Here is a 12,330-nt window from a genome sequence, read left to right on the forward strand (position 1 = left end):
TTTGGTAAATAAATGTTTTAGTAAAATAAATAGTGTTTTTTTAAACCCTTGAAAATCATAACTGAGACCCAATTTGTATTGCCAAATTGAAAATTGATCGAGACAATGGAAGCGTAATCAATTTTCAAATAACTGGCAATTTCGGCCAATATTCCCGAAAAATTTCACTAGTCAGTCTTGCAAGCCAGCTTAGTTTTTCCATTGGATATTTGCACCTGGCACTTCTTTGGCATTAAGACACAGCTTGTTATGAATAACCACCATGAATAAAGCAGAATATCTTGAATTTACATATATTTCTACACCTTCGATAGGTTCGTATTCAGGGGAGGAAGGTTGCGTGATACCTCGCCCCCTCTCCAAGAATCATAGAAAGGTAAAAAAAAGTCAGTATTCCCCCGCTCCCCCGTAAAAAAACAACAAGTAAGGTATTAAGCCATTGAGGCCCTAATTTCACTGGAGCCCGTTGACTTAAGTCTATGAGAGGATATTCCATTCAACCCCCCCCCCCTTTCCCGGACAAAATCATGGTTATGGCCCTGGTCCTTGAATTGTTCCTATTGATTTTTTCCTGTATGTTTTAGTTTCTCTTTTTTCTAAGAGCTTTGCCAGGATGGCATGTACAGACGATTTGTCTTTTTTTCGTGGGGGGGGGGGGTATTTTCACAGGAGCAGTTTGAATTAAAATAAGACAAAAGATAGGCGTAATGTATGGAGAATATGAGAAATTCTAGGGATTTTCCCCTAAGGGAACATACCTGGAATCAGACATTCAAGCGTCAGTCGATTTATCGAGAGGAGAAGGATTCCTTAAAAATCAGAAGTAAACAGGAACAATACGGGAAAATTGGAGACAATGGAAAAGATATGACGTTTGAGGAGATCCTAGGCCCTAGTCACTTCCTGCCTACACCTGGTTGGGCTGGAAAGATAATTTTTACCCTGAATCAAAGCTGTTTTACGATCTACTAAGAGCGTTTCAAGTCGGAGTTTTTTTTTACATATAGTTATTACTTTAATGACTATAAACTTATCGCAGCATTAAGCCACTTGAGGATGACACACTTAATAAAATGCCTTTTCAGATTGCCCCGATAAAACTTTGGCTGCCTCCTAAAACAAATTCCTGAAGTTATATGACAAATATGGCTATGAGGCCGCTTAATACTATTATAAAGTGGCGTTCAGATGCAGATCGAGCAAAACTTCCATGCTTGAACATGTTTGTCTGGCCATGCGCTTGCTTAAGCATTTAAATCTAGCCAGACATGCATGTGAACGCCAATCTTAAGCATAGACGATAAATATAGTTTCAAAAGAAACAGTGGTATTCAAATTCGATATTTTTCAATGATTAGCTGTTTGGTTACAGCCAAGCACATATGAACGGTAACAGCCTGGGTATTGACATCGAAACACACACATGTATAGATGTGAATTCTGACTAGCCATGTATGTGAACGCCACTTAAGTTACACGTTAAAAAACCTTGTAAATCCAAATGATTGAATAACATGACCAGAGAGTCTATTATAGGCCTCTGTGTCTTTCATCATTAAAGAGTATGCCAAACTATTCAAAAGCTAGCAAATCCATTGATTCCAAGGTGTAGGATTAATTTGTCACAGAGCAACGTCTTTTGGAGCCAGAGAAAATTACCTATTGCCAAACGAACGAGCCAATCTTTTAATTGTTCCCCTCATTGATTGAATAGTACTCTATTAATGATTCTTTGAAACACTATTTAAACTGCTATTTAGTCTCAGGACTCCTTAAATGATCCTATAAACTACACCCAGATGAGGTAAAAGGTTGAAAAACCCAAGACTATCAGAAATGATGCTCCATTATATTGACGCCATTCAGGTAAGGCACACGGTGGAAAAAAAAAATAAAAAATAGACATGGCGCTATGTAGTTTAAATCTACCCGGATCATTCGAGATGGCAGCTGACCATCAAATAAAGCTTTTTGACAAAAACCATTTACATCTCAAGTGACAAAGGGTAACTAACAAGAACGAAATTACCTTGAATTACACTCTTACTCTAAATTACAGCTAAGACAGGAAAAATTTTCAATGAGAGATTCAGAGCTCTACGTAACAATTATTAAACAATAAATAAAAGGGACTGGAAAGCTGTAGTAACGCCTAATTATAAACTGCTACTTAAAACATTAACTGGTGCCAAGGTGTAGTTTAAATTTTGTTCAAAACTTTTTGGTAATAAAATAGCTGGAATGTCAGTCCCGTAGTTCCCCTTCCCCAGTCCAATACAAAGTGTTTGACGCCTCCACGAATTGAAGCGTTCAGTACCACCCTTACGCGGGGAGAAGATGTGTATGCGAAAGAACTGCGTTCAATCGGCAACTATGCATAACGATTTTGCTTGTCCACTTAAACTTTGTTATACTGCTTTTAATAGCAATAAACCCAACTTTTTACTTCATTTTAACTGAACTTACGTGCAGAAAATCCGCTATTACTCGTTTACATGGCTTTTCATTTTCTATCATTAACGTGTCATTAACTCAGATGTGAGAGCCCTTTTGCCATTTTCTGAATAATTAGTCCTTTAACTACTTAGAAGTCCTTGGGGAAATAAAGCATAGGAGCTTCAGTTTTTTAAACGATCTATCTACAAATAAACTTTGTCTTAATTAAGGTTTGCTGATTGAAGTCTATTTTATGTCTCAAAGAGTTTTAGGATGTTCAAACACCTACGTCTATTATTCATTAATTCATCCGTCACGATATCTTGCAATAACAAACCAATAAATATAACATTTTTACTGTCCAAGATTTTCAGCTATATATATAATTACGAAAATTCAAGGGGATACTGTATTATGTTGTTTTGTGTATCGTGTGTTTCAGAGCTAAGAAAGCAGATTGGGAAGCAGCATAGACAATGCCTTAAGTTGTACACAACTTAAGGCATACAACTTAGACAAAAATTTAGACAAACTTAGACAAAAACTTAGACAAAGGGTAGAACTTAAATTGTACTCATTGGCTCTGAGAAAAATGAATCCATAGAAGAACAAGCTCTAGAAGATGAAAAGCTTCGAAGTCGGAAGAGCATAATCAGTTTTCATTGGAGATCTTTCGATCAAAGAAAGTAGACGCATTTTGGCCTCAATCGTTAGCGGGTGTAAAGTTTTAACCAATCACTGTACCAATGTAAAATACAGTACACAACTGTTTGAGAATTTTTAGAAATAGCCTAGGACATAACGAATTAATATATTAGACAAGAAACATTCGGATGTATTCATGATTAAGTGCAAATACAATAATACAGTGTAATATTCCCCAAAAGGTTTCTTGGCCAGTAAAGAAAGGGGGAAGACATGCAAGTCACTTACTCAGAGAAAGGAAGTCACTTACAGAGAGAAGAGAAGAAAAAAATTGTATAGCACAAAAATTAAATAGATTAGATGTGCAAAAAGGCTACATAAAATTAAAAATAAATAAATAACTTCTAAGAAGTCAAACATTTTTCAACAGTGTTTTCAAGTAACCTAAATGAGTGACACATTCGACCTACCTCAGGCATCATATTCTACACAATATGACTTGACATTACAGGATTCAAATCTGACCTTACAGAGCAAGTAAAAGGAATTTGAATGTGATATTTTATATTACCAAGATTATAATTATTTTTATCAGAGATAAAAAAAACGGCAATTTTGATTAGTGGTAAATTTTGTGTTTTTGCAAGCTAAATATTTTGTAACAAGTCTGATTCAAGAGACAACGTTTTTGTAGAAGAAATATGTTTTTAAAACATTTCTGTTGGAATTCTAACTTTTATTCCTCGCTTCAGTCTGAACTCGAGCACCATTTAGATACTTTCTAACATTAAGCTTTTTCAAAGGAGTGATAAATAGAGAATCAAGGAGCTCCTTCTCCCTAAGAGATTAGAACTATTAAAAAATGTAAAATTCTGAATCGTTGGGGAAAGTTTTAACGCTTTCCAGCCAACACAAGTTTTATGGACAATCATTATGGAAAAATAGATAAAGGTATACTGAATGGTTCTAGATATTTCCGTATCTCACAACAATTTAAGGAAAATATTTATGATTATTGGCAACCCTGTTTCCCCAAATTCTACCTGATGCGTTTGTTCCCTCTGTACGATTTTTATACCTTTAGTGAAAGTTAAAGTAATTTTGGAAACAAAGTCGGTCCTGATAATCGGCAGGAATCCAATGTCTGCTCTATAAAACAAATCGGAGTTATATAACCTTAAGTCAAAGACATAAACCAAGATTCGGTTAAGGGGTTCATCCTGTATCAGGGTAGGGCTTCGTTATTAAAAAAGACCTGTTTTTTGCGGTTATAGACACAAAACCTACATTTTTGTATGATTTTTACATTTCCCAGAAGTATTTAAGTCTCCAACCTTCCATCGTTTTGGCTATTCCTCTGCTACCTAACCAAGTAAAGGCTCAATATCTACATTGCTTAACCAAGTTGTGGCCCAGGGCATTGATGCTCTGATTAGCAATACGGACCCCGCTGTGACAAGGCTGGGCGACAGAATTGCTATTTGTTTCTGTAAGAAGACCCAGCTACTGAAGGGCCGATTCGACGCTCTATACACCAGCAATGGCTCTGGAAGATCTTTATCTTTTTTTTATCTACAATATTGAAATACAATAGATCATAAAAATGAAGTCAAGCATTAAATTTCCAAGTGACTGCACCCTATTTGTTGTATATGTATCATACTCAGTTCTGTATCATGATCATTTTGGTGTGCGCAGTTTTTTACATTATTTTATTATATAACGTTATGATCATTATGAACGTTATGATAGTTTTATAAACAGAAAAGCAATTTTCGCCTTCTCTTCTTTGCCTTCTCAGGACAATTTTCAAAATTTGAATATCAATTCTGGTTCAAGATTAGCGATATCGGTGTTGCCAACGAAGTAATACAAAGTCCATTTGATGAATTTCGATAGTGCCTTTATTCAAACAGTCGTGAACAATTAACCAACGATTAAATGTACCTCTGTAGATTATTCAGGCTTCTGAATCGATTAGTTGATGAAGTCAACAGGGCTTCTAATTAAAATCTACTTTATTCGTTCTCATATTAAGTTTATGCGCTCCAGTAACTTTTCAGCTTAATGAAACATCAATTAGTGCCTAATTGATATTTTAGGTACTATTATTGTACTCTTTTTTTTTACAGAATTATAACTAGACCATTAACTTTAAATGAATTTAGCAAAGTACTTACAGATTTGGAAAATAGTGCTTTAGATCCCAAAGGCTGGTAAAATTATAAAGACAGGCAAACTAAGTTTTCTCTACATGGTAAGCAGAATTACTCAAGTCCTAAGTTGTTATGCCTTCATTGTCTTTTCTCATTGGAATAACGACTGATTTTCACGTAAACGTAAATAAGGAGATGATCACCTTAAAAATTATTAAAAAGGAACTCAAAAAGACAAATTTCAGGCTGGAGTAAATAAACAAACCAAGTGATTAGTTAAATATAAGACAACTATGACAAGTCGAGGAACGGAAAAATTGATACGCAGATTCGTATCGACAAAAAAAAAAAAAAACCCATCAAACGCCTTCCTTGGTCGCATCCTAAACACCTCTGGTTTAGTTACTCTTTTAGTTCAATTCTCAGTCGCCTTATTACTTAGTACCGCCGGTTTTAAGGCATTTTTAAACTTTTATTTAAAGTGGAGAGCGTAGTACTGTCTGAGGCACAATACGGCACACCATACACTACACTTCCAAGAGCCAAAGATCCAATCCTCTTTTGTTTTTCATTTCTTCTGACTTTGGCCTACAACCATACCTTAATATATTAATGTTAGGAAAAGTCCTATTAAATTATAGTGTATACCCTAAATTATAAATTATTAGTATTATTTAATTCTAAAATTTAATTTAATTGAATTAAATTTTCATGTAATTTAATTAAACTTTAATGTAACTTAATTTAGGAGTAGGCCTACATCCTAAATTACTGATTAATTTACAGCGAAACTCACCAAGTTGTCAGCTTTTGTCTTCTTCAGATTATAAAGCAGCTCTTCATTTTTGTTTTGATTTTGTTTAAAGGTTTTTGCATGATTCCTTTCCTTAAAAGGCCATGAAGCCATTGAAAGGATTAGTGATTTTATTTATTGAATGCTCATTTATCCATCTGTCTTATCTCAATCCAAGAAAAAGTACGTTATCGACCTATGCAAAATTTTTGTAATGGATAAGACTAAAACTTCATGCGACGTCCAATTGCTGGATAGCTGTACCAGCTTTGCTTTCCATTTCATATTCGCGACTATATTTCAGTCTGTTTTTCTCAAGCTAACAAGAATCAACTAGACTTCTAGGGATTTACAACATAAGCTCTAATTATACATACCCTCATGGTTTTGAAACAACGAATGAATTTACTGATTGAATTATTTTGTTAATCCATAATTTCGTAAAATAAAGAGAATTTCGATAACCTAACAGAGTCATAACTAAGCCTCATTTAGCCTACTAATGTCAGTTAATAAAGATGAGTCTGTTATTACGATGAAACTTGATCCTATTTCTATATAACTTGCTTTTTCAGTAAGTATTCGCGATTCTTCTTTTTAGATGTCCCTATAAGCCAGCATTATATTCCATAAAATATTGGCGAATTAAGTTTTCTTGTCGTTAAGACAAGTCTTGTAATTCTAAAAAAGGAAAAAGGAGAACACATGAAAGCTACCCATGCAAAAAATGAATTTTCTTGTTGTTCAAATCAGGGAGCTGCAGTTTTCTTACGTAATTCGGTAATAGTGGTTCCAATGGTGCAATTATCTTTTTAACCTGACACCATTTTTGAGTGATTTCTTGGTATTTTTTTTTTAATTCTCATAAATTCCTTTTCAAATTGACATTTTACAATTAAGACTAGTCAGGATAATAGTTGTCACTGCTGAATCAGCAACATATCGCAGATTTTCTCACTGGCCATTTTTTTATCGCCTTTTTTATCTTTAGCTACTATGGGCCGTGGTTTGTTCTTTACTAGGTTGCATCTATGCATCTATAACCTGACACTAAGTCGAACAAAATATACTTTGTGTATGCTGTACTACATCATTCGAGCATTATCAAATATGTATTACATTACAGGTAGTGGGAATCATAATACTATGTTTGGAAACCGTCAATCCTCGAACAAGAAGAAAAGAAAGTCCAGAACAGCGTTTACGAACCATCAAATTTTCGAACTGGAAAAAAGATTCTTGTATCAAAAGTATTTGTCACCTGCGGACAGAGATGAAATCGCCCTCAGTTTAGGGCTTACAAATGCACAGGTATGTCTTCAAAGAGAAATTTTGGACAAATATCTAGTCAAAAATTTCAAACTATTCAGAGTAATAAACACTAATTGAACAGCGACCCTTGTCAACAGTTTCGTCCTTGAAAACAATGCGTCCTTGAAAATTATCTAATTTTTATGCTGATTCGTTGTTAAAATTATCTGAATAGTAATAAATCAAATTCGTATGTTAAAAGATGTTAGCAAAGGGCGAGGTAAACATCGAAGAGATTGACGTAATCCAGATGCAAATCATCCCAGCAAATTAAAAAAGACAGATAACTTATTATTTGGAGTTCTCAATTATGTCTTGCAAATGCGAAATTTCACATTTTCCTTGGGAAGGATAGTCACGAATTCCTGATTTTTCCTTATGCTTGTCTTTTTTATAGGTTCTTGCTTAGGCAAGAGGTAGTTGTGTCGAGCAAAGTGATGCTAGAAAGCTGGGAGAGATCCTACTTGAATCGATTTTTTTTTTTTTTTGAATCTGTTGCCCTATAATAGTCAACACAATAGAGCCGACTTGACAAAGAGCTATGTATCTCCCAAGCGTTCCTATCTCTAATGCGAATATGCTGTTGGGTAGTCCTGTAGCCTAAAAGTATATTGGGTCAGAATTCTAAGATAACCGTTCCAATAAAATTGGTCGAAAAGTAAAACTGGAGCTCAAAAGGTGCATTTCAATGAAAAGGGGGACATGTTACATCCGTTTATACTAAGGTCTTACAAATGCTATCAATCCTAATGACTGAAAGGGCCAAAATGAGGCCCTTAGACTTGTTCCCCCTTCGTACATATATGCACAATACATCAATTTCGACTAATAATCATTCAAAGATTGTCAAGTGAAGTTTTCTTAATTATTATCTTTTAATTTTTCCCAAAAATTGGTATTGAGGGGTTATGAGCTTGCTGATCAAATCTGAAGCTATTACCGAAAAATAGATAACCAGAATCAAAACATGTGCATTACATTTTTCACAAATTTTATTCATATAACACATCGTTGAAACCTGATTCATGCAATTTGTTTTAATTTTTACTGATTGGTGGCCCATAGCTATGATCCTGTAGCCTGTGTCCCCTGCCAAACCCCCTAGTCCAGTTTTGTCAAAATAGACACGTTGTATCGGCGCTGACGCTGCATCAATCAGGGATTACTAGGGGATTGGTTCTTAATGATAAAAAGTTTGTTGTTAAAAACTCATTAAGACAGCCAGATGATTGAGATAAGATAAGATATTTATTTCAAAAAAATCACTATCACAAGCCCTTAAAGAGCCGAATTCGGACTTCGGAGTCGACTAATAAAACAAACAAAGCAAAAAACACTAATAATAATGAATAATCAAATTATGAGTAAAAAAAAATATATAAGTCAGAAAAAAGGGAAGGGGACAAAAAATTCTAACAATACAGAAAAGAAGATGAAATAAATATATATATCTACAAATTAAAAGGGACACTAAAAAAAAGTCCAAAGATTGTCCAAGACAGAAAAGATTTATTGACTAATCCTCATATCTTGTCAAAATAAAGTAAATTTCTACAACAGAAAGTACCGTATATAGCTAATTTTAAATAAAAAAAAAAACACTCATGTTTGACAAGTGGTCTTTGATTTCCAACAAATTCGGTAAAAAGAAAATAAAACCTTAATACGGGAAAAATTAGCTTATGTAACCCTTCAAACCCAAACGAGCAGGAATTACTTTAATACAGGGCCGACAAAAGGGCAATTGGAACGATTGGGCCCAATCGGGTCCCATGTTTGAAAGGGCCCCAAGCAGCTGTCAAAATGAACAATTGATTTTTGAAATTTGGAAATGTTGTTAGAAATTCTAGTAAGCGTTGCTTCTAGAGTGAGTTCATTTTCCAGGTTAAAAGCAATAAAAAAACTATCCGATTCCAACAATAAATCAGGACAGAGTAAATAGTTTAGAAATTATATTGCTTGAAAGTGAAGATGACAGTAAAATAGATTTTGAAAATGTTTTAGAAGATTTTGCAGAATAAAAAATTGGAAACACGTAAATTCATGCCCATATTCGGTGATGCAAATTTCAAGAGCTATTTTCAGCAGTTTTACAATATCCTGAGGACATAAAAGTAAATTAATATAAGCAGAAAATGAATGCAAAAAAAAGAACAAAAGTGGAAAAAAACGTAAGCTCAAACCCGCACCTAGTCAATCCGGGCCTGCTTTAACAGTGCTACTATACACATAGAGGTACTAGTGTATTATAGTGACCACACTCAAGAAGTGAAGTTAGGTTAATCATAATGAAATATACCAAAATATGATGAAAATATAATACTTCAGCAATAAAGTTATGGAAACTTAAATAGACATCGAAGTACTAACAATAGATTTACTTTTGTCATAGCCAGAAAAATGCGAAGTGAAGAATTACAAAGAATTCTCGTAAAGCCGTTTTTGGCATAAGAAAAACACAGGAAAAAACCGAAAAATAAGAAGGAACTGTCAACACGATTGTCAAGAAATGCAATGGCTAAACCTTTTATGCACTATAAAGGCTTTAAAATGATTCCAAAATGGTTAAGCAGCATTTTCCAAGGGTCCAGTGCCAGTGATAAAGAATTATTGAAGGTAAAATTTGAAAATGAAGGATTAATTTTTATCTTGGTTCATGCTTTTATCTCGATTCAAGACTTTTCCACAACTTTTTGACGATTATGCAACAAAAACTTCAGTTCAAAACGACATCAATATGTTACTGTATTCATTTTACCAGGCTTTTGCGAACTTAGAGGAGCCACTCACTAGGAAGGATCAGTTTATACTGAAGCCTGAAATGGTTCTGATATTTGGACTGAAACCAGTTTTGCCATTTCATAAAATGTTGCCAGTGGGGGAGGGAGGCAAATTTTTTGGTCAAAATCTAGGAGGGTTCGATTTTTCAAAATAAAAATACCCAAGGTATTTTAAAATATAGAAGGATAAAACTAGTTGGAGCTGATGCTTACCTCTTCAATTTTCCCCACTGACTGAAACAGTATTTCCAAAAATGCATCCCCCATTGTTTTTTAATCAATTGATAGACAAGAGGCCAAGCCTTCCCATAAAGGACGTTTCTACCTCGTAAGGTCATTAACAATATTTAATAGGCAGTGATGAACTCAAGCTTAAAGAGCAGAGGATCAATGAATAGACAGCTCCCACCCATGCATGGAATAATTTTTGTTTGTTTGTCAGTTCTTACTTAAAATCCTTGTTTTATTTTTTAAATTTAACTCATAGGACGCTATACTTCAATGGCATTTTTCTGTTAATGTGAACACCCCTTCTTTCAGGTTATTACTTGGTTCCAGAACCGACGAGCAAAACTCAAACGTGACATGGAAGAGCTGAAAAAAGATGTTGAGTCAGCAAAACTAATATCTGCACATTCTGCTGCTCTTATGCACGCATCTGCACTGCAGCACGAAGTGGCTTTGATGCAACATCAAAAGCAAGTTTTCGACGATCCGAAAAAGTTGTGAGCTAAACTTAAACCACAATGGGATACCTTGTGGATCACAATAACTCCTTCTAGTCATGAACGTTTTACGCCATAGATTAATTTGTGGTTTTATTCTCTTCGATGGAATGAAGTGATGGATTACAATTGGTTACTGGAATAATACAAAGTTCGCAAATCTATTTAAGTGTTTGATCTCTTAAGAATCATTTGAAGTTACTCTGAATGAAGCTTTGTTTTAAGTCAAGTCAGTGATAAGTTATTTTCTAAAAATAAACTGTGAGGTTACATTAAGCAAATCGCTGATGAAACTGATATAGGATTCTAAACGGAGTTTTAATTGTGTTTTAGAGCTCTTTACTTGTTTTATTATTTGTTGCACATGACGCTGTAAATAAACTAAATCCATTTTTCAAAGTTTTTTGGCTAAGTTTTAATTTAATCTATATATATATATATATATATATATATATATATATATATATATATATATATATATATATATATATATATATATATATATATATATATATATATATATATATATAAAAATAAGTTGTCTGTCTGTGGATCAGGTGACGTCATGTTTCTGTGTTGACTGACGTCATGAAATTAGTTGTCGTCATTTTTGCTTTGACGGTGACGTCATTCAAGATATTTAAGACATATGTTCACGTAGAAATCTATTAATGTTTAAGTTTACAATGACTGATGAACTTACCATGGCAAAAGCCGATGAAGATGCTCAAAGAGTCTATGCCAAAAAACTTGCTGCTGATAGAGAAAGTCAGAAAAGAAAGCGTGCCGAGGAACTACCAGAGCAACTCGAAAGCAGACTTGCTGCTAAAAGAGAAAGTGAAAAAAGAAGGCGTGCCGAGGAATCAAAAGAACAGCAAGGAAACAGGCTTGAGGCTGATAGAGAAAGAAAGAACAGAAAGCGTGCCGAGGAATCAAAAGAACAGCAAGGAAACAGGCTTGAGGCTGATAGAGAAAGAAAGAACAGAAAGCGTGCCGAGGAACTACCAGAGCAACGCGGAAGCAGACTTGCTGCTAAAAGAGAAAGTGCAAAAGAAGGCGTGCCGAGGAATTACAAGAACAGCAAGAAATCAGGCTTGCTGCTGATAGAGAAATTAAGAAAAGAAAGCGTGCCGAGGAATCACAAGAACAGCAAGAAATCAGGCTTGCTGCTGATAGAGAAAGTAAGAAAAGAAAGCGTGCCGAGGAATGAGAGCAACCTGAAAGTTATCGCCTGGCATTCAGGTACAACCCAGTCGATGATTATAGCTTGAGTAGATGTGTTCAAATCGGGACAATGTCTAAAATTTGTCCCTATTGCAAGGCCTTGAAATTCAATGGTGAAACAATGGGAATGTGTTGCGCCTCAGGAAAAGTTAAACTTCCTCTATTGGCTGCACCACCAGAGCCATTGAAGACTTTCCTTACTGGAACTACGTCAGAATCTAAGTGTTTTTTGTCAAAAATCAGAAAATACAACTCATGTT

The 12,330-nt window shown here is 34.6% G+C and overlaps 1 protein-coding gene across 1 annotated transcript in view; it reads left to right on the plus strand.

Moving 5' to 3' along the window:
• LOC136024972 (homeobox protein HMX3-like) overlaps positions 1–11,245 on the plus strand; it is a 48,810-nt gene extending 37,565 nt beyond the window's left edge. Inside the window, exons 2-3 of the mRNA XM_065700576.1 lie at positions 7,157–7,341; positions 10,662–11,245. Of these exons, the coding sequence (XP_065556648.1) occupies positions 7,157–7,341; positions 10,662–10,850 (374 nt within the window). The 3' untranslated portion in view covers positions 10,851–11,245. The remainder of the gene's footprint in view (positions 1–7,156; positions 7,342–10,661) is intronic.
• Positions 11,246–12,330: the final 1,085 nt, after the last annotated feature.

This window comes from Artemia franciscana, chromosome 3 (genome assembly GCF_032884065.1).
Source record: "Artemia franciscana chromosome 3, ASM3288406v1, whole genome shotgun sequence".
Taxonomy (NCBI): Eukaryota; Metazoa; Arthropoda; class Branchiopoda; order Anostraca; family Artemiidae; genus Artemia; species Artemia franciscana.